This window comes from Hyla sarda, chromosome 4 (genome assembly GCF_029499605.1).
Source record: "Hyla sarda isolate aHylSar1 chromosome 4, aHylSar1.hap1, whole genome shotgun sequence".
NCBI classification, from domain to species: domain Eukaryota; kingdom Metazoa; phylum Chordata; class Amphibia; order Anura; family Hylidae; genus Hyla; species Hyla sarda.
Window position 1 is genome coordinate 55608353 of NC_079192.1, and position 19368 is coordinate 55627720.

Below are 19368 nucleotides of genomic sequence, written 5' to 3' on the forward strand. Positions count from 1 at the left end.
GGGGTTCAATAAGCTTTGAGCCTGCCCCTTCAGATATAAGGGCGCTGTATCCAATGATCGCTCTCTTCTCTCCATGCTCTCTTGGGTTCCGGACTAACAGAGAGAACACAGCTCCCTGCATACCTACAAGACAAATCTAGGCCTGAAGCCTATCTCTTCAGCATCTTGCTAACCGTGAGTTTATCCAACTCTCTCCTAAAATCCTACGTGACTACTGAACCTAAATCAAACCCCTAAATTCAGTGGAACAGCATAAAACAAGCCTCAAAGCTTATTCCCTACAAGGTCCCTACCACCCTATGAGGAGCCTAAGTACCGGTCCTCTGTATACACCGTTTGCTGATTTCAACCTGCATAAAATCTGCAGTAAAGTTATTTCCAGTTTACTACAATTCTGCTTGTGGACAATCCTTTATTCCTCCCTATTGTTCCTGGGACGGGTGGCGGTAGGATATATGTATGACGAGGAACCCGCACCCTGGCGTCACGACAGTTAAGGGTTAATGCAACACCCTTTCATCATTGCACAGCTACACCCTATTCACCCTACACCCCCCGAGCTTACCACGCATGGTTAACTGGCGCAGTGGACCCCATTCAATTCTACAGCTGAAAGGAGTCACCTAGTCACTCCTTTCAGGACAGGTGCTCTATTTCAAAAGCGCAACAGCCCCTGTCATGAGTCCGCTTAAAATAGCGCATATGTCCCGAACGGAGTCGCTAGGGGTGACTCTATTCGACAGCTGAAGTGAATGGGGTGCTCCCGTTAACAGTATATGTCGGCATTCCATTTTTGGCGGGATGCCGACAGATACGATTAACAGGCCAAAACGTAGTGATACATATCTCCCCTCCATTTTACTAGCTGCTTGCTTACAACCCATATACCTGACCTGAAAGACGTTATGTGGACAGTGCCTTCTGGTATACATGAGGAAGTATTGTGAATACCGTAATGCTAGCGCGGCAAGGCACTAGAGACAAGGACATGGGAGAGTGAGCGCTCTCTATTCAGTGCTACGCTCCATGCATGCATCCAATGCCGCAGCACATTGCACACTGCTATTCTATGAGCTGGCCGCTGACCAGGCTCTTTTCTCCATTCATTGGAAAGCATTAACGTGACTGAGGCACAATGTGTGATACATTCATGACAATATACCCGACTGGTTGACTATGAGGTAGTAGTATCTGTGATTCATGGGTCAATTATAGTGATCCACACCCTGTCATTTCCTTAATTTCTAGGGACAGTTCCAGGTGTAAGAGATTTTTCCCATGGACTTATCTGTCCCTGGGGTTGTCCTTGTATTGTAGTAAATGAAATGACAGCTATAAATGCTTCCACCTTTTCTGTTTTATTTATGATGTCCTTATAAAGCTGTTATTAGGCTTCCCTTCACCCGGGGCAAACACTGAGGGTGCGTTGACATACGAAATGCTGGGGAATTTCCATAACTCAAAAGCCACAGAGAAATTTACATTAAATCGTGTGGCTTTTGATGAGGAATTGTGGATGTGTGACCAGATGGAAATTGTTAGTTTAAAAAAAAATACATATATATTTTAAAATCTGCAAATCCATAGTTGCGGATTTTGCTGCGATCAGCAGAGTTTATTTTTTATTTTTAGCAATATCTACAACCCTACAAAACTATTGCATATTTTTGCAGGACAATCTGTAATAAAGTGACATCCCATGGATTTTTAATACACACCCCAGTTCAAATCCTTACACACTCATCTAAAACCTAATAGGGAACATGACATCAGAAAATGACCTATTGTTTGTCAAGTTTTTATGTTAAAGGGGTACTCTGGTAGAAAACTTTTTAATCAATTGGTGCCAGAGAAGTAAACAGATTTGTAAATTGCTTCTATTCGAAAATCTTAATCCTTCCAGTACTTATCAGCGGCTGTTTGCTCCAGAGGAAGTTGTGTAGTTCTTTCCAGTCTCACCACAGTGCTCCCACCTGACATATCTGTCCATATCAGGAACTGTCCAGAGCAGGAGCAAATGCCCATATCAAACCTCTCCTGCTCTGGACAGTTCCTGACATGGACAGAAGTGTCAGCAGAGAGCACTGTGGTCAGACTGGAAAGAACTACACAACTTCTTCTGTAGTATACAGCAGCTGATAAGTACTGGAAGGATTAATATTTTTTTAAAAGAAGTAATTTACAAATCTGTATAACTTTCTGGCACCAGTTGATAAAAAATTTTTTTTTTCCACCGGAGTACCCCTTTAAATATATTTAGGAATTTTCAGGAATGTTTTTTCTCATTTTCAATTTTAGAATCTTTTGTAAAAAATAACCCTGAAATTTTGTGGTATTATTCTGACTACTAAGCATAAAACTAAGCTGAGACTTCCTGTTCTGTACAGATACTTTCCGGCAGTCTTTTTTATCACGATAGACAGGATTGTGAAAGGTGACACCGGTATTCTAGATTAGACAGGATCTTCACAATAGGAGATGCTCAGTGCTGAGCCTCGAGCCCCCCTGTAGAATGACCTCTGCACAGGTCACAGAGCATGCCTAGAAAACTCTCCCACTAATGTAAATAAGGTCGGCTCCAGACCAGTGTGCCTATGGCCAGGGTAGTCACCAAAATGCTCTATAACACCCTGTTATGAGCCCTAACGTTAAAGCTTAAATTTGACGTCACTTTATTAAGGCATATAGGAATGTGACCGCTATTAACACAGACCCCTGATGAAGCTTGTTAGAGCAAAACATGTCGGGAGGGCTGTGTATTTGCTCCTGCTCTGGACAGTTCCTGACAATGACAGAGGTGTCAGCAGAGAGAACTGTTGTCAGACAGAAAAGAAATTCAAAAAGAAAAGAACTTCCTCTGGAACATACAGCAGCTGATAAGTACTGGAAGGATAAAGATTTTTAAATAGAAGCTAAAAAAAAAATGTTTTTCATCGGAGTACCCATTTAATGTTAGAGTTACCCATTTACTCCTGAGACACATGCCCAGGTAGACCCACCAAACTACTCCCCTGTGTCTTAGTATGTCTTCCTTATTCTATGAACTTATCTATTTAGGAAATTGCATAAATGGGCAACGGTAGGAATACCCATCTCTGCAGCGTGCAGGGAGTTTCCATTTTGTAGGCCAGTCGTTGCATTACATGGCAATTCAGGGATGCTAAGTATTATTCTGTGTAGAAAGTTTTACCAAAGAAAAAAAAAAATGTACTGGGTGCTGCTGTCTCAGCCACGAGCACCAACAAATCTGAAACCTTCCCTTTTAAATGAAAGGGGTATTCCAGGAGTTTTTTTTTTTTTTATTTGACTATGTTACAATGGCTGTAAAGATAGTGTAGTCCATAATATAGTTTCTGTACCTGTGTGTGACGGTTTCTTCACAATTCTTCTGTGATTTTCGCCTCAATATTTATTTTTAACAGCATACAAAATTACTCAGGTCTCGGGTTTTCCCAGGTTACAGTGTGTCGAGACATGACATCACTAGTCAGCTGATGACAGGTAGCCTGTCTGCTTCAATGGGTGGAGCGACCGCTGAGTGGGGGAGAGATCATTTGCAACAGCAGGAGGCATCCTGATTAAAAAACACTGGTCTTTTGAATGGAATGCAACTTATTTATGTTTCAATATGTGGGGTGGCTGATGTGTGGGAGGGAGGAAAGTGACCTCAAATTTACAAGCATGAAACGGGATGTGTAGATTGAGAACAAAATCCAACAGGAAATACCCAGTTGACAAAAAGATAGCCATTGCATTATGGTAATATCACAACATAGCCGTTTAGCCCCAAGACAAGCGCAGATCCTTCCTAACATGTACATTACTGTCTGGCAGGTACGTACAAAAATCACCTTATGGTAGATAACCCCTTTAATGGATATGCAGGACCCCCCATGACCAAACTGGGAGGGACCAACTCTTTATGCTATAAGCACTACAGACAGCAATAAATACAAATAAAATATAATGGACTTTATTTTTTTATATAAAAGAATAAACAGATATTCATAAAAATAACTATAATATTTTAATTCCAATAATACTTAGATCTATAATTTAAAGAAATATAATTCCTTATGTACAGAAATATACACAGATACCGCACCTTTCTATATAGTAATACAGAGGATAACGTCTCTATGTCCTCTGGATATAAACCATACAAGAGAGATGTATCTGAGTATCACTATGGGGGTGGAGGTATTTTCCTTGGCAGCGGCACTCAGTGCCAATATTAATCTTCCCAGATACTGGTGCGTTTCTTCCAGACTCCTCTCAGCATACGGCTGATCATGAATCCTTCGTCTAGAGTGCATTCCAGTGCATCAGTCCATAGAATATAGGAATAACTCAATGAAATTGTCGGCCGTGGTTGCGGGGTCTGATCACCAGTCCAGGCAGGAATAGTCTTCTCGGATGTTGAGGGTTGCCCTCTAGCAGTGTCTGTGTCCTGAAGAAGAACAGGCCGTTAGATATCTAAGCTTGGTGTCATCTAGTACCTCCATTTTATTATGGCTTTTTACGTCTTATACTGTACCTGCAATTGTTGCGCGGTTCAGCTTTCTGGCTGCGCCCCTGAACTGGTCCTGCACCTTTCCCCGCAATCCTAGATAGCATTTCTTTTACTCGGTGCCACTGAGTCGCCTCAGGCTGTGGGAACAAGAAAGTCAAGTGCTACAATAGGTACAGTGTTATTTCTGTATATAGAAACTTTAGACATGTGCCAGATCCATTCCCTACATATTTTCTTCACTCTTCACCTAACCAAGGAATAGTACGTATCCTATGTGCTGGCTGCTGGTGTGCAATTTTTTGGAAAGAAAGGCCAAAAATCTTTATGAGTGGGGTTTGGGCCTTGAGGTGTTCTCAAAAGTAGTAATTGTAGTAATGCTAATTTCCCAGTGAAACCTCTCCAAAAGACCACCTTTTTGAGAAGACCACCCCTAACCCAGACCAGATTTTCTGTGACAGATTTTCAGTTCACAAGAACGAAAGTAGTAGTCCAGCGCAGGCTCGATGCCATATTCTTTATTTACAAAACAACGGACATGCTGCAGCCGAAACGCGTCACTTTGTACATGTCCGTTGTTTTGTAAATAAAGAATATCGAGCCTGCGCTGGACTACTACTTTCGTTCTTGTGGATTCTAAGGTGGGATTGGAGTATCCCGGTCCGAGACGCAGAGGAGGCAAGGGGGTGAGCAATATCATTTTTACCTAAGATTTTCAGTTCCTCATTTATTATTCTCATTCTTGAACGCCACCCCCGCTAGAAGACAGTACTTTTGTATTTTTTTTGTACAATTTTGGGTGGTTGTCCCAAAGTAGTTTCACTCTTTAATTAGAAAAGGACTATGGGACTTGACTGTAGGGGCAAAGCTCTTATTAGGCTGCATTCACACCTCGTTTTCACTGTACGGGTGCCGGATCCGGCCGGGGGAGGGCAACGGGGCGCTCACGTACCCCAGCCGGACCAGCACTGAAATCCATTCACTTTAATGAGCCGACCGGAGTCAAACGGTGACTCCGGTCGGCTCATTCTTGACTCGTATCAGGTTTCCTGACCGGACCTAAAACCGTAGTATACTATGGTTTGAGGTCCGGTCACAAAACCGGATAAGAGTCAAAAATGAGCCGACCGGAGTCACCGTTTGACTCCGGTCGGCTCATTAAAGTGAATGGATTTCAGTGCTGGTCCGGCTGGGGTACGTGAGCGCCCGGTTTTCCCCTCCCCCAGCCGGATCCGGCACCCGTACAGTGAAAAGGAGGTGTGAATGCAGCCTTATTTCACTGTCTAGATGGTGTTTCTCATGAATATGGACCTTACAGAGCACTTCGTTTATGGGCTTTGTCTATGTGCCTAGTCTTTTAGGATCCAAGACCTTGAGTTCTAGGTATACCACTGTTGTGGAATATTGACTATCCCAGAGCATATGCTCTCGAACAGTGGTCTCCAGACTGACTCTCCAACTATTGTAAAACCTAAACTCTATGCATGCTGGAAGAGCCCAAGGCTGTCGGACCATGCTGGGAGTTATAGCTTCACAACTGCTAGAGACCCACAGGTTGCAAACTACTTATCTACAACCTCCAGTCAGAAGTGTAAAAGTAAAAAGAACATCAATAATGGATGAAGACCCATCTAGGATCATGTCTGTTCCCTATTACACTATTCTCTATAACTCTGTATCTGAGCTAATCGATATATAAATCTTCTGCTTGACCCATGTATTTAGTGCCACATGAATCTTCGTATTACTTAAAAATAATTTTCCCATGTCTTACGCATCTGACCCTTAAAGGGGTACTCCCGTGGAAAACTTTTTTTATTTTTTAAATCAACTGGTGCCAGAAACTTAAACAGATTTGTAAATTACTTCTATTAAAAAAATCTTAATCCTTCCAGTACTTATTAGCTGCTGAATACTACAGAGGAACTGGTTTTCTATTTGGAACACAGAGCTCTCTGCTGACATCATGACCACAGTGCTCTCTGCTGACATCTCTGTCCATTTTAAGAACTGTCCAGAGTAGGAGAAAATCCCCATAGCAAACATATGCTGCTCTGGACAGTTCCTAAAATGGACAGAGATATCAGCAGGGAGCACTGTGGTCATGATGTCAGCAGAGAGCTTCGTGTTCCAAAAAGAAAAGAATTTCCTCTGTAATATTCAGCAGCTAATAAGTACTGGAAGGATTAAGATTTTTTAATATAAGTAATTTACAAATCTGTTTAACTTTCTGGCACCAGTTGATTTCCACCGGAGTACCCCTTTAAGACAATAGAGACAAGGTGATTTAAGAAGCAACTTACTTTGTAGTTTTGCTGTCGTCTCAGTCCTGGTTCTTCTTGCAGGTTTGGTACACTCACATATTGGGGATCCATTTTTCCTGCTTTTTTCAGGACATTGTCTATAAAGACAACAAACATTTAGGACTTCAATTATCTTCCAGGAAAAATTTCATCAGATTAAACTGGTACACCGGTAGAAAAAAATATTTTTCAAGTCAACTGGTGCCATAGAGTTATACAGATTTGTAAATGACTTCTATAAAAAAAAATCTTAATCCTTCCAGTACTTATCAACTGCTGTATACTACAGAGGAAGTTGTGTAGTTCTTTCTAGTCTGACCAGAGTGCTCTCTGCTGACACCTCTGTCCAGAGCAGGAGAGGTTTTCTATGGGGATTTGCTTCTGCTCTGGACAGTTCCTGACATAGACAGAGGTGTCAACAGAGAGCACTGTGGTCAGACTGGAAAGAACTACAGAACTTCCTCTGTAGTATACAGCAGCTGATAAGTACTGGAAGGATACAGCTTTTTTAATAGAAGTAATTTACAAATATGTTTAATTTTCTGAAACCAATTGATATGAAAAAAAAAAAATTCCACCCAAGTACCTGTGTTTCCACATTTTCATTTTTTTTTTTTGGGGGGGGGAAAACTACCATTGCAGTTTTTTTTTTTTAGCCAAAGCCAGAAGTGGATCCGGCAGGATGGAGAAGTATAAATCTGTAAAGTTTTAATTCCTTTTGAATCTACTGGTTTTGGCTCAAAAACTGCAATGGTAGTTTTCAAAAAAAAAACTTCCAAATTAAAACCCATCCTTAGCCCTCCATGTCTGGTGGGACTATATATTTACCTGTGGGTCTGGCTATGCTCAGAAGCACCCCAGCATGAGAGCTTGATCTCTTCCTATAGTGCGTTGGTTCCCATGTCTTCTGATTGGGTTTGGGGCCATCTGTCAAGTCATTCTCCAAGTCCCTAGAGGCACCACATACACAGGAATCTAGAAAGAAGACCTGTACAAGAAAACAGATCACATGATTACCACCGCCATCAATCATCTTGAGCGTGGAAGAGTAAGGTTAAGATGTAATTCTGAGAAGTTAAAGGTATCATTAACTCTTAATGTACACAAAGTACCTACAAATGACAGCTACTTGTCGCAGTGCCTACGGTGAGAGTTATTTATGAGGACGTGCATAGCTTCTCCTTGTCCTCACAGTGGGTGACGTACAGCGGTATGTGTGTTTATCATACTATTACTCACTTGGTTGTGCAGCCTTTCTTCTACGTCTTTTTTGTGCAGCCTTTCTTCTACGTCTTTTTTGTGCAGCCTTTCTTCTACGTCTTTTTTGTGCAGCCTTCCTTCGGCTTCTTTTTTCTCTTGCTGAAGCCTTTGATTCTTCTGCTGCAGTTCCGCAATTTGTTCTAACATATTACATAGACTTTCCAGGTAGCGGAGACCATCTCCTGGGAGGACTAGTGGATCTGAGTCCTAACAAAGACAAAGTAAGATTGATGAGCAATGTCCCATGTGTATCGTAAGATACTATCTCTACATGAGTGGTCTCAAACTGTGGCCCTCCAGATGTTGCAAAACTTCAACTCCCAGCATGCCCGGACAGCCAACGGCTGTCCGGGCATGCTGGGAGTTGAAGTTTTGCAACATCTGGAGGGCCACAGTTTGAGATCACTGATCTACATGTTGTCTTTCCGTTTTTCCCTCACTATAGATATTGTTGATGTTGGTCCTAACGTACCTTATTTTCCTGACTTTGACGTGTTGGGCTTTTTGTTTGGTAGGATAACGTATTTCCTCTGCGTTGCTCTTTCAGTGATCCTACATACTGCCGGTTATACCTCGGAGTTCTATTCTGTATAGGCTCCCTGTAAGTACTCCGCTGTCTCCTGCTCCTCAGGATAGCCTGTTCCAGTTTATGTGGCACACCTGATGTGTTTCTTTCCCGTTGCTTAGTCAAAAAAAATCTCATTGTGTCTGTATCCTTGTCTGGATGCATCCTAAAGCTCCCTTTATCCTTAAGAGACGAATCTTCCAATATGACGGTCTCCCCCGTGGAGCCTTGGTTTTCAGTAATAATGTTTTCATGGTCCTCAAGGGTGGGATTATCTAGACTCTCGGAGAACTCAGGGGTGGAGCTCTCCAGGCTGTCCGATTCATCTGGATTGTAGCTACTCTCAGATCCAAAAGGAGAGGGTGGCGGTAGCTCCACACCAGAATCTTCTGACTCCGATTTCTCAAAGCGTTTGCGTACAAATCCACTACTTTCTTGGTGGCTAATCGTAGATTGGATGTAATTAGAAACCGCGGGACCAGTACAGGGTGAGGTAGGATCCATTAGACGTCGGTACACAGCGGTGCTCCCAAGCAGTACACAGCCCTCTGATAGATCTACAAGCAAGAAAAAGCGCGTATTAGATATATGTAGTAGAAAAGATTCACTATGACATAAACACACGCTAAACTATTGCTAATGGGGAGTTTACAAAGTTCTTAAGCCGTATGATGCAGAATCTTCTGACCAAGTGAAATGTCATTCGGAGAATTTGCCTTGACTCCTATAGAATCTGAGCATTGCTTCAGAGTGTCACTTGCAATGGCGTTATGACATAATACATTCCTGTGTATCACAATAGGTAACGACTCAATAAAACTCTAAAACACCATCATAATTTACAAGCAAGTATATATATATATATATATATATATATATATATATATATAGAAAGGAACAAAGTATCGTTTCACGTAGTAAAGTATCGGTTTCACACATTGATCACGGACATTGAATTGGGGAAGTATTCGAGCAGTACCTTCATATAAAAATAATATAATAATAATCCGGTAAGAGAGAACAGGACTGCACTCAGCAAAATGCGACCCAACGCTTTTTTTTATTCCGACATGTTACAGTTTATACAGCAGGGTAACAAGCAGGTAAGTTCACTACAATACGAGTGAAAATTGTTTCACGCGGTTGCGCTTCATCTCGGCTCGCATTGTGGCTCCGATGCGAGCCAAGAGGAAGCGCAACAATTTTTGCTCGTATTGTAGTGAACGCATTTGCTTGTTATCCTGCTGTAGGAACTGTAACATGTCGGAATAAAGAAGGCGTTGGGTCGCATTTTGGTGAGTGCCATCCTGTTCTCTCTTACTGGATTCAAATGATGGATTGTGCATGCTTGGGATGGTTGTACCACTTGGTATACCCTTCCGACAAGTGACTATACCTATACACGTGCTAAGGGGTCCTACCTGTAAAGCCCCAAACAACAAATACCCCCGAGGATTCCAGGGCAATTAAACCAACAACAACTTTTAGGGGTAAATCTCCAAAAGGGGTTAAGCCTAAAACTAGAAATCCCCATTTATTGTTTTATTTTTTTTAAACTTTAATGCTTTATTCAATCCTTTAAAATAAATGAGGTCACAAAACGTGTAAAGTGCTGTTTAAAAACACAGCCTATGCTCAGATGAATTGCTGTGTCTGTCCAGATAAATATTGGGTAACCCTGTGGTCATTCACTGTGTGCTGTGGACATGCACATTTAGTTTAGACTAGCATATACGGCTGCTGTTAAAATAAGGTGCTAGCCATCCGCCCCCCGACGTTTCGTCAGGCTACGCTGACTTTATCAAGGGAGTCCGGCTACCTGTAAAGCATTGCCAATACAGCTCTATATTGATGCATAATAATAATTAGATAATAAAATGATAATCTTATAATATAATAATATAATATAAATGATAACAATTGAATATAATCCACACAGCAGAGCCGGTCACATACCTGACAGTGGATAAGTGGAGTCTCACACTGAGCGTTAGGACAGGTCTATCCAGGTATTATACACAATCCTTCATCTACACCCTTGGATGTGCTCGACTGAAACTGAGCCGTCCTAGCCCAACCCATGTGATACCTGCCCCGTCTCACCTGTCCACGCTCCTCCCTCTTTCCTCAGTGCCATATTTGGCTTCCTATTGCAAGTCAGATTCCTGCCATAGCACACACACACTGACACTATCCAGAGCCGCTGCTGGAAAACGGGAATGCAGCATAACTAGCGCGACTACATTCCACTTTTCATCTGATAGTAACAGGTCAAAGACTAATAAGGCACACAATGGAGCACATGCTGGGCTATACACATGAAGACTACTCGCCTAGGACTGTCTACATAGGATTAAGCCATCGGCAGGACTATGTATGGTCATAGTCACAGTACAGAGGTAGCAGAGCTGAATTGGCAATTTGTTAATGTATTATAATCTATTCTAAATATTCATGAGAGAGTCATGTAGATCTCCAAAACGATAAGGGTATGACTTAAAGGGGTTATCCAGGAAAAAACTTTTTTTTTTTATATATATATATATATATATATATATATATATATCAACTGGCTCCAGAAAGGTAAACAGATTTGTAAATTACTTCTATTAAAAAAATCTTAATCCTTTCAGTACTTATGAGCTTCTGAAGTTGAGTTGTTCTTTTCTGTCTAAGTGATCTCTGATGACATGTGTCTCGGGAACTGCCCAGTTTAGAAGAGGTTTGCTATGGGGATTTTCTTCTAAACTGGGAAGTTCCCGAGACACGTGTCATCAGAAAGCACTTAGACAGAAAAGAACAACTCAACTTCAGCAGCTCATAAGTACTGAAAGGATTAAGATTTTTTTAATAGAAGTAATTTACAAATCTGTTTAACTTTCTGGAGCCAGTTGATATATATATATATATATATATATATATATATATATATATATATAAAGTTTTTTCCTGGATAACCCCTTTAATGTTGCAAATAGATATCAGGAATGGCACCAAGACCACTGAGATGACCGCAATGTTAAGGCTGGGTTTACACTACAGAATTTCTGCCAAAGATTTAACCGGCGGCACTAAGACCGCACGGACTGCATTGCTGTCCCCATAGGCGGCAATGCATTTCTGGGTGGATCTTTTGGGAGATCTGCTCAGAAATGCATTGACATCTATGGGGACGGCAGTGCAAGTCCGTGCGGTCCCAGTGCCGCCGGCTTGATCTCCGGCAGAAATTCTGCCCAGAAATGACACAGTGTGAACCCAGCCTAAAGCATAACGTTAAACCTCTATCTCAGTGTTTCCCAATCAGGATGCCTCCAGCTGTTGCAAAACTACAACTCCCAGCATGCCCGGACAGCCGTTGGCTGTCCGGGCATGCTGGGAGTTGTAGTTTTGCAACAGCTGGACGCACCCTGATTGGTAAACACTGCTCTGTCCACTATGACGATGACTTAAACACAACAGACCCCCATTAAAGTCAATGGGGTTCATCAGACACAACCTAACAAAATAGTAATTCACTATAAATCTATTTTTTTTTTTTTTGCTGCCAACTTTGTCAACAATGTTCTTGTTGCAAATGGCGACAAAGATCACCTTCCTCAGCTTCCTGGATATGTTAGAGTCTGGTTTACACTGTGGAAATTCCGCTTGTAGCAGCCTCATATTGATGTCAATCGGAATTTCACTGCTTAGGTCACATGTGGGAAGTCCGGTAGCGGATCGTATGGTGCGGAATTGGATTTTGGCGAAAGAATTGAACGTGTTCAATTTTTATTTATTTATTTAATTTTTTTTTTTTTGGGGGGGGGGGGGGGGGGAATTTGGCAAAGAAGTGCCATTTATCAATGTGACGGCGTTTACATCTGCGGCATATGCCCCAATCCCCAGTGCGGATCCACTGAGGAAATTCAATGAATTTTTATTCAGGGAAAAGTCAGATATAAGGAGTGGATTGCACTGGTTAATGGGGGAGATTCATCAAAACCTGTCCAGAGGAAAAGTTGCCCAGTTGCCCATAGCAACCACTCAGATCGCTTCTTTCATTTTTGAAAAGGCCTCTGCAAAATGAAAGCGATCTGATTGGTTGCTATGGGCAACTGGGCAACTTTTCCTCTGGACAGGTTTTGATAAACCCCCCCGTTGTGTCTGCTATGGCAGCTTTTAGCTCCACTAAAATTGAGTGGGGTTGAGCTGCAATACCCCATATGACCTGTGGACCGGTGTGGCGCTGTTGTTGTTGAGAAAGCAGCCTTAATCCTGTACAACCCCTTTATTACGGGCACACAGTGCTGGCCGTATTAAAGTATATCACCTGCAATTAACCCATTAAATAATGGACGGTAGTCCAAGTGACACTGAAGCAAGGGACGGGGATTCGTTTACCAATGGGATCATGACTACTCGCCTCCATCTCTTTTACTCTATAGCACTACACCAGTGATCCTAATCTGTGGCTTTCCGGCTGTTGCAAAACTACAACACCCAGCATGCCCTGATAGTTGTAGTTTGGCCTCAGGGCATGCTGGGAGCTGTAGTTTGGCCTCAGGGCATGCTGGGAGTTGTAGTTTGGCCTCAGAACATGCTGGGAGTTGTAGTTTGGCCTCAGAGCGTGCTGGGAGTTGTAGTTTGGCCTCAGGGCATGCTGGGAGTTGTAGTTTGGCCTCAGGGCATGCTGGGAGTTGGTAGTTTGGCCTCAGGGCGTGCTGGGAGTTGGTAGTTTGGCCTCAGGGCATGCTGGGAGTTGGTAGTTTGGCCTCAGGGCGTGCTGGGAGTTGTAGTTTGGCCTCAGAGCATGCTGGGAGTTGGTAGTTTGGCCTCAGGGCATGCTGGGAGTTGTAGTTTGGCCTCAGAGCGTGCTGGGAGTTGTAGTTTGGCCTCAGGGCGTGCTGGGAGTTGGTAGCTTGGCCTCAGGGCATGCTGGGAGTTGTAGTTTGGCAAAATGGGGAAAAATGTTTCTATAGAATATACAAAAAGGCACACACAGAACTATTTTTGCCCCCTTTTATCAGACACCCACATAGTTCTGCTCCGTCTACCAAGAAGTTCTTTATGGAATTTATCAGATTACAGAGAGCCACATTCCACAGGCATGACTCTGGTATCAGGATGTGACCGACATATTTGTACAAATGGGGAAACAAAACTATTCTGCACTGTGTGCTCCGGCCATGGGACGGATCAATAGTGTCCGGGAACAAGGGTTTACTGAACTATCGATCAGTGGTCCGAGTTAAAGTCTATAGAAACGTATTATTTTTTATTTATTATTATTATTATTATTGACATTTAACAAAAAATTGTTGGTATCTCAAACTATCTTGAATTGTTCACATTTCCTAAAATTGCTTATGTTACCAGGATAGACCCTTGGACAGTGTTTCCCAACCAGGACGCCTTCAGCTGTTGCAAAACTACAACTCCCAGCATGCCCGGACAGCCTTTGGCTGTCCGGGCATGCTGGGAGTTGTAGTTTTGCAACTTTGTAGTTTTGCAACAGCTGGAGGCATCCTGGTTGGGAAACACTGTCCTAGGAAATAAAACTGATTGCCCATTTTGAACTCCCATTCAGGACACCACTAGAAGGAGCCCCCTGAATGCTAAAAAGCACCCTGTTTGGTACGCCATTGCTATAGCCACAGTATCTTTATATATTTGCCAACCATAGATGTTGGAAAGAGATGTCACTGGTCAATTTGCCCCTTTCGGCCTCTGCAAAAAGAATTGACATGTTAAAGGGGTACTCCAGTGGAAAACTTTATTTATTTATTTATTTTTTTATAAACTAGTGCCAGAAAGTTAAACAGATTTGTAAATGACTTCTATAAAAAAAATCTTAATACTCTTGGTACTTTTTAGCAGGTAAATTCTTTTCTTTTTGAATTTCTTTTTTGTCTTGTCCATAGTGCTCTCTGCTGACACCTCTGTCCGTGTCAGGAACTGTCCAGAGCAGCATAGGTTTGCTATGGGGATTTTCTCCTGCTCTGGACAGTTCCTGATACGGGCTTCAGGTGTCAGCAGAGAGCACTGTGGACAACGGACAACACAAAAAAAGAAATTCAAAAAATAAAGATTTTCCTCTGTAGCATACAGCTGCTAAAAAGTACAGGAAGGAGTAAGATTTTTTTAATAGAAGTAATTTACAAATCTGTTTAACTTTCTGGCACCAGTTCATAAAAAATAAATAAAATAAAAAAGGGGGGGGGAGTACCCCTTTACCTCTCTCAGATTGCATTGCCGTCTATGGAGACGGCGCATTCCTGAGTGGTCCTAGCGCCGGTGCCCGCTTTCTGTGGAATGTCAGCCCGGAAATTTTCCAGGGCAGACCTTGCGTTATGAGAACATAGCCTAACTGGCCAACTGGTTGTTAAATGTGGAAATCTCTAATGATGACGCAAGATGGTTCTGAGTCAGGCCGCGTTTACAAGTTCAGGTTTTTAATTGCCGTTATTAAATACAAACAGAATATTGGGAGAAGTCTCCATTGATGATCCATTCCTGGCTCTATATTCAATAATATCCAATAAAAACCTAAACGTGTGAACAAACCCCTTAATGGCGTTGTCCTAGTCCTCCATCTATTTTGACCGATGGGACCAATAATTGGAACCAATCATTTTAGATCTGCTCTGGTAGTATCTTAACAAGGGTAAGGGCAGTTAGATGTCTATCGCAAGTGCAGGTGTCTGGACCCGGGGAGATATTAGTCTACGGGAGTGGTCTTCAGCCGTGGACCTAGAGCTGGAGGGCCACAGTATGGAGACCACTGGTCTATAGCACAGCCTCATTGAAAGATCAGACTATGTAGACAGCAAAGCTAGGGCAGATATTGTATCTCCACCCGTCTCAGTCGTCGTGCCCTAAGCTTCTCAAATTCTTAAAAATCTGATGGAGACAAATATGTCTCTTGTCTGATCTTGGTCTCTAGGTCTGGTCCTACTGGTCTCCTCCTATATAAACCACTTCACAGCTTTCACTTCCTTCTACAACCAGTTACCGACCCTCCAAGCACACCCGTCTCCTCGTCTTTGGTTGTCTACAGTGAAAACACATGTCTGCTCCTTATTATAATGTAAATCTGGAGTATCTGGTCATGGACGACATGGAAGACAAGGGACCTCATGGCAGACGTTAAAGACAAGCTTGACCTGGCAGCCGGCTGTGCCCACAAGCTTAGCATAGATGTCCCATCTAGATTAACTCACTTTCCATTGTAGATAGATCTATACATCTTGTTGGCATGTGACTTTAAGTCAGTGTTCCTCAACCTGTGCGTCTCCCACTGTTGCTAAACTACAACTCCCATCTTCTAACAGCCACGGGTTGTCCAGTGTTGTCAGCCATTTGCCTTGTCCGAACATCTTTGGGTCACGGATAACAGTATCATGTCCTTATGAGCAAAAGACCCTACGGCTACTAGTGTATACTTAGGCGTAACGTAGCTTTAGGGCCCCAATGCAAGATCTGTAACAGGGTCTGTGCCTAATGTGCCCCTTTTTAACACTGGTCATTTTTAATGAGGCTGAGGTGCCTTTTGGTCCCCCTTAGGCACCAGGGCCCCAATGCAACTGCTACCTCGGCACCGTCTAAAGGAGGAGAGCATATTTAAGAGAAGAAAAACTACCACAAGAGGACATAGTTTTATATTAGAGGGGCACATTTTTAAAAGTAATATCAGGAAGTATTATTTTACTGAGAGAGTAGTGGAGACATGGAATAGCCTTCCTGCAGAAGTGGTCGCTGCAAATACAGTGAAGGAGTTTTTAAGCCTGCATGGGGTATAAGGATAAGGCTATCCTTCATATAAGACAGGAATAGGCATAAGGCTATCCTTCATATAAGATAGAGATAGGTATAAGGCTATCCTTCATATAAGATAGAGATAGGCATAAGGCTATCCTTCATATAAGATAGAGATAGGTATAAGGCTATCCTTCATATAATATAGGGATAGGGATAAGGCTATCCTTCATATAAGATAGGGATAGGGATAAGGCTACCCTTCATATAAGATAGGGATAGGTATAAGGCTATCCTTCATATAAGATAGAGATAGGCATAAGGCTATCCTTCATATAAGATAGAGATAGGTATAAGGCTATCCTTTATATAAGATAGAGATAGGTATAAGGCTATCCTTTCATATAAGATAGAGATAGGTATAAGGCTATCCTTCATATAAGATAGAGATAGGCATAAGGCTATTCTTCATATAAGATAGGGATAGATATAAGGCTATCCTTCATATAAGATAGGGATAGGTATAAGGCTATCCTTCATATAAGATAGGGATAGGTATAAGGCTATCCTTCATATAAGATAGGGATAGGTATAAGGCTATCCTTCATATAAGATAGAGATAGGCATAAGGCTATCCTTCATATAAGATAGAGATAGGTATAAGGCTATCCTTTATATAAGATAGAGATAGGTATAAGGCTATCCTTTCATATAAGATAGAGATAGGTATAAGGCTATCCTTCATATAAGATAGAGATAGGCATAAGGCTATTCTTCATATAAGATAGGGATAGATATAAGGCTATCCTTCATATAAGATAGGGATAGGTATAAGGCTATCCTTCATATAAGATAGGGATAGGTATAAGGCTATCCTTCATATAAGATAGGGATAGGTATAAGGCTATCCTTCATATAAGATAGGGATAGATATAAGACTATCCTTCATATAAGATAGAGATAGGTAAAACGTTATCCTTCATATAAGATAGGGATGGGTATAAGGCTATCCTTTATATAAGATAGGGATAGGTATATGGTTATCCTTCATATAAGATAGAGATAGGCAAAAGGCTATCCTTCATATAAGATAGAGATAGGCAAAAGGCTATCCTTCATATAAGATAGGGATGGGTATAAGGCTATCCTTTATATAAGATAGGGATAGGTATATGGTTATCCTTCATATAAGATAGAGATAGGCAAAAGGCTATCCTTCCTATAAAATAGAGATAGGTATAAGGCTATCCTTTATATAAGATAGGGATGGGTATAAGGCTATCCTTCATATAAGATAGGGATAGATATAAGGCTATCCTTTATATAAGATAGGGATGGGTATAAGGCTATCCTTCATATAAGATAGGGATAAGCATAAGGCTATCCTTCATATAAGATAGGGATAGATATAAGGCTATCCTTTATATAAGATAGAGATAGGTATAAGGCTATCCTTTATATAAGATAGGGCCAGGGACTATTGCTAGGATTCAGATTATTGGGCAGACTAGATGGGCCAAATGGTTCTTATCTGACGACACATTCTATGTTTTTATGTTTCTCTATAGTGACACCTGAGTATTTTTCTTTATAGTTTTTTATCGTTTTTAATTCATCCAAACCTGCAGAATAGATTTAAAGGAACACTCTGCACAAGAATGATACGCTATGCCATGTCTAGTGATGGCCAGAGGGGGCGGTGCATGTCCTAGGGATTCTCACTCTAGTCTCCTGTGAATCCCTGTACATTTGCCTATCCTCTCAGACCCTGCACTAGGGATAATATAGTATAATGGTCTCCAAACTGTGGACCTCCAGCTGTTGCAAAACTACAAATCTCAGCATGCCCGGACAGCCAACGGCTGTCCGGGCATGCTGAGATTTGTAGTTTTGCAACAGCTGGAGGTCCACAGATTGGAGACCACTGACATAGTGTATAAGCTTTGCCCAGCATGTTTCTTCAAGGGGGTTACCCGGTTATCCAAAAAACAGCGCCACACCTGTCCTCAGGTTGGGTCGTGGTATTACAACTCGAACTTATTCACTTTAATTGAGCTGCAATACCACGCAAAAACTGAGGAAAAGAGAGGCGCTGTTTCTCGAAAGAAAGCAGCGATGTTATTTATTTATCTATAAATATTTTTTCTTCTTATCCTGGATAACCACTGTAAAGCAGCCATGGAGTTATATATATAGCAATATTTGTCATATCGCATCCTCTACTATCACACGACGTGCTTGAGATTTTTCCTTGACAGCTGATAATTATCATACATTGCGGGTGACACGATAATGATCAGCGGAGTATGTTCTATATAGGGGTAATGTGCTGCATATATCAGTGTATGTCTACTGTAAAAACACGCCCGCTCCAGTAAGACTAGAATGTACGAGGGGGAAAGGGAAGCATTTTTACACGTCGCAGTTTTTTGGGGTTTTTCCATAGCGAGGAATAGAGGTAATAGAAAAACTCCTGACCTCTGTGCATCTGTCTATACCCTTAAAGGGGTGCTCCAGAGAACTGAACTCATCAGACACTAGATGTCTGATCGTGGTGGGTTCGACCGCCGGGACCCCCCTGCGATGTCCTGTATGGGGCCCCTGCTATCTACCTGTCCTTGACACCTTCTGTTCTCCACCTTCAAGTGACGGGCCGTTCAGCCAATCACCGGCCGCAGTAATGTCCTGCCTCAGCTGATGATTGCACATGCTCCCGTCCAGGAACGTGGGGGCTGGAACGCGCCAAGTACGGATAAGTAGCATGGACCTCGTCCATCGCGGGGGGGGGGGGTCCATCGTCCATCGCGAACCCACCACAATCAGACATGGGTACTTTGGTGGAAAACATTTTTTTTATTTATTTATTTTTTTTAAATCAACTGGTGCCAGAAAGTTAAACAGATTTGTAAATGACTTCTATTAAAAAATCTTTACCCTTCCAGTACTTTTTAGCAGCTGTATGCTACAGAGGAAATTCTTTTCTTTTTGAATTTCTT

At 42.0% G+C, this 19368-nt stretch overlaps 1 protein-coding gene across 6 annotated transcripts in view; it reads right to left on the bottom strand.

The window, feature by feature from the left end:
- Positions 1-3992: 3992 nt before the first annotated feature.
- LOC130367957 (uncharacterized) overlaps positions 3993-19368 on the bottom strand; it is a 112944-nt gene continuing 97568 nt past the window's right edge. For 3 of the 6 annotated variants that reach the window (XM_056571037.1, XM_056571033.1, XM_056571032.1), the window contains exons 2-7: positions 8546-9195; positions 8053-8280; positions 7642-7801; positions 6814-6911; positions 4538-4650; positions 3993-4450 (exon numbers count right to left, since the gene is read on the bottom strand). In XM_056571037.1, the coding sequence (XP_056427012.1) occupies positions 4351-4450; positions 4538-4650; positions 6814-6911; positions 7642-7801; positions 8053-8280; positions 8546-9142 (1296 nt within the window). In that variant the 5' untranslated portion in view covers positions 9143-9195 and the 3' untranslated portion in view covers positions 3993-4350. Of the gene's footprint in view, positions 4451-4537; positions 4651-6813; positions 6912-7641; positions 7802-8052; positions 8281-8545; positions 9196-10594; positions 11050-13018; positions 13158-15837; positions 15851-19368 lie in introns of those variants that run through there. The other 3 variants (XM_056571035.1, XM_056571034.1, XM_056571036.1) reach the window with 3 other exon arrangements.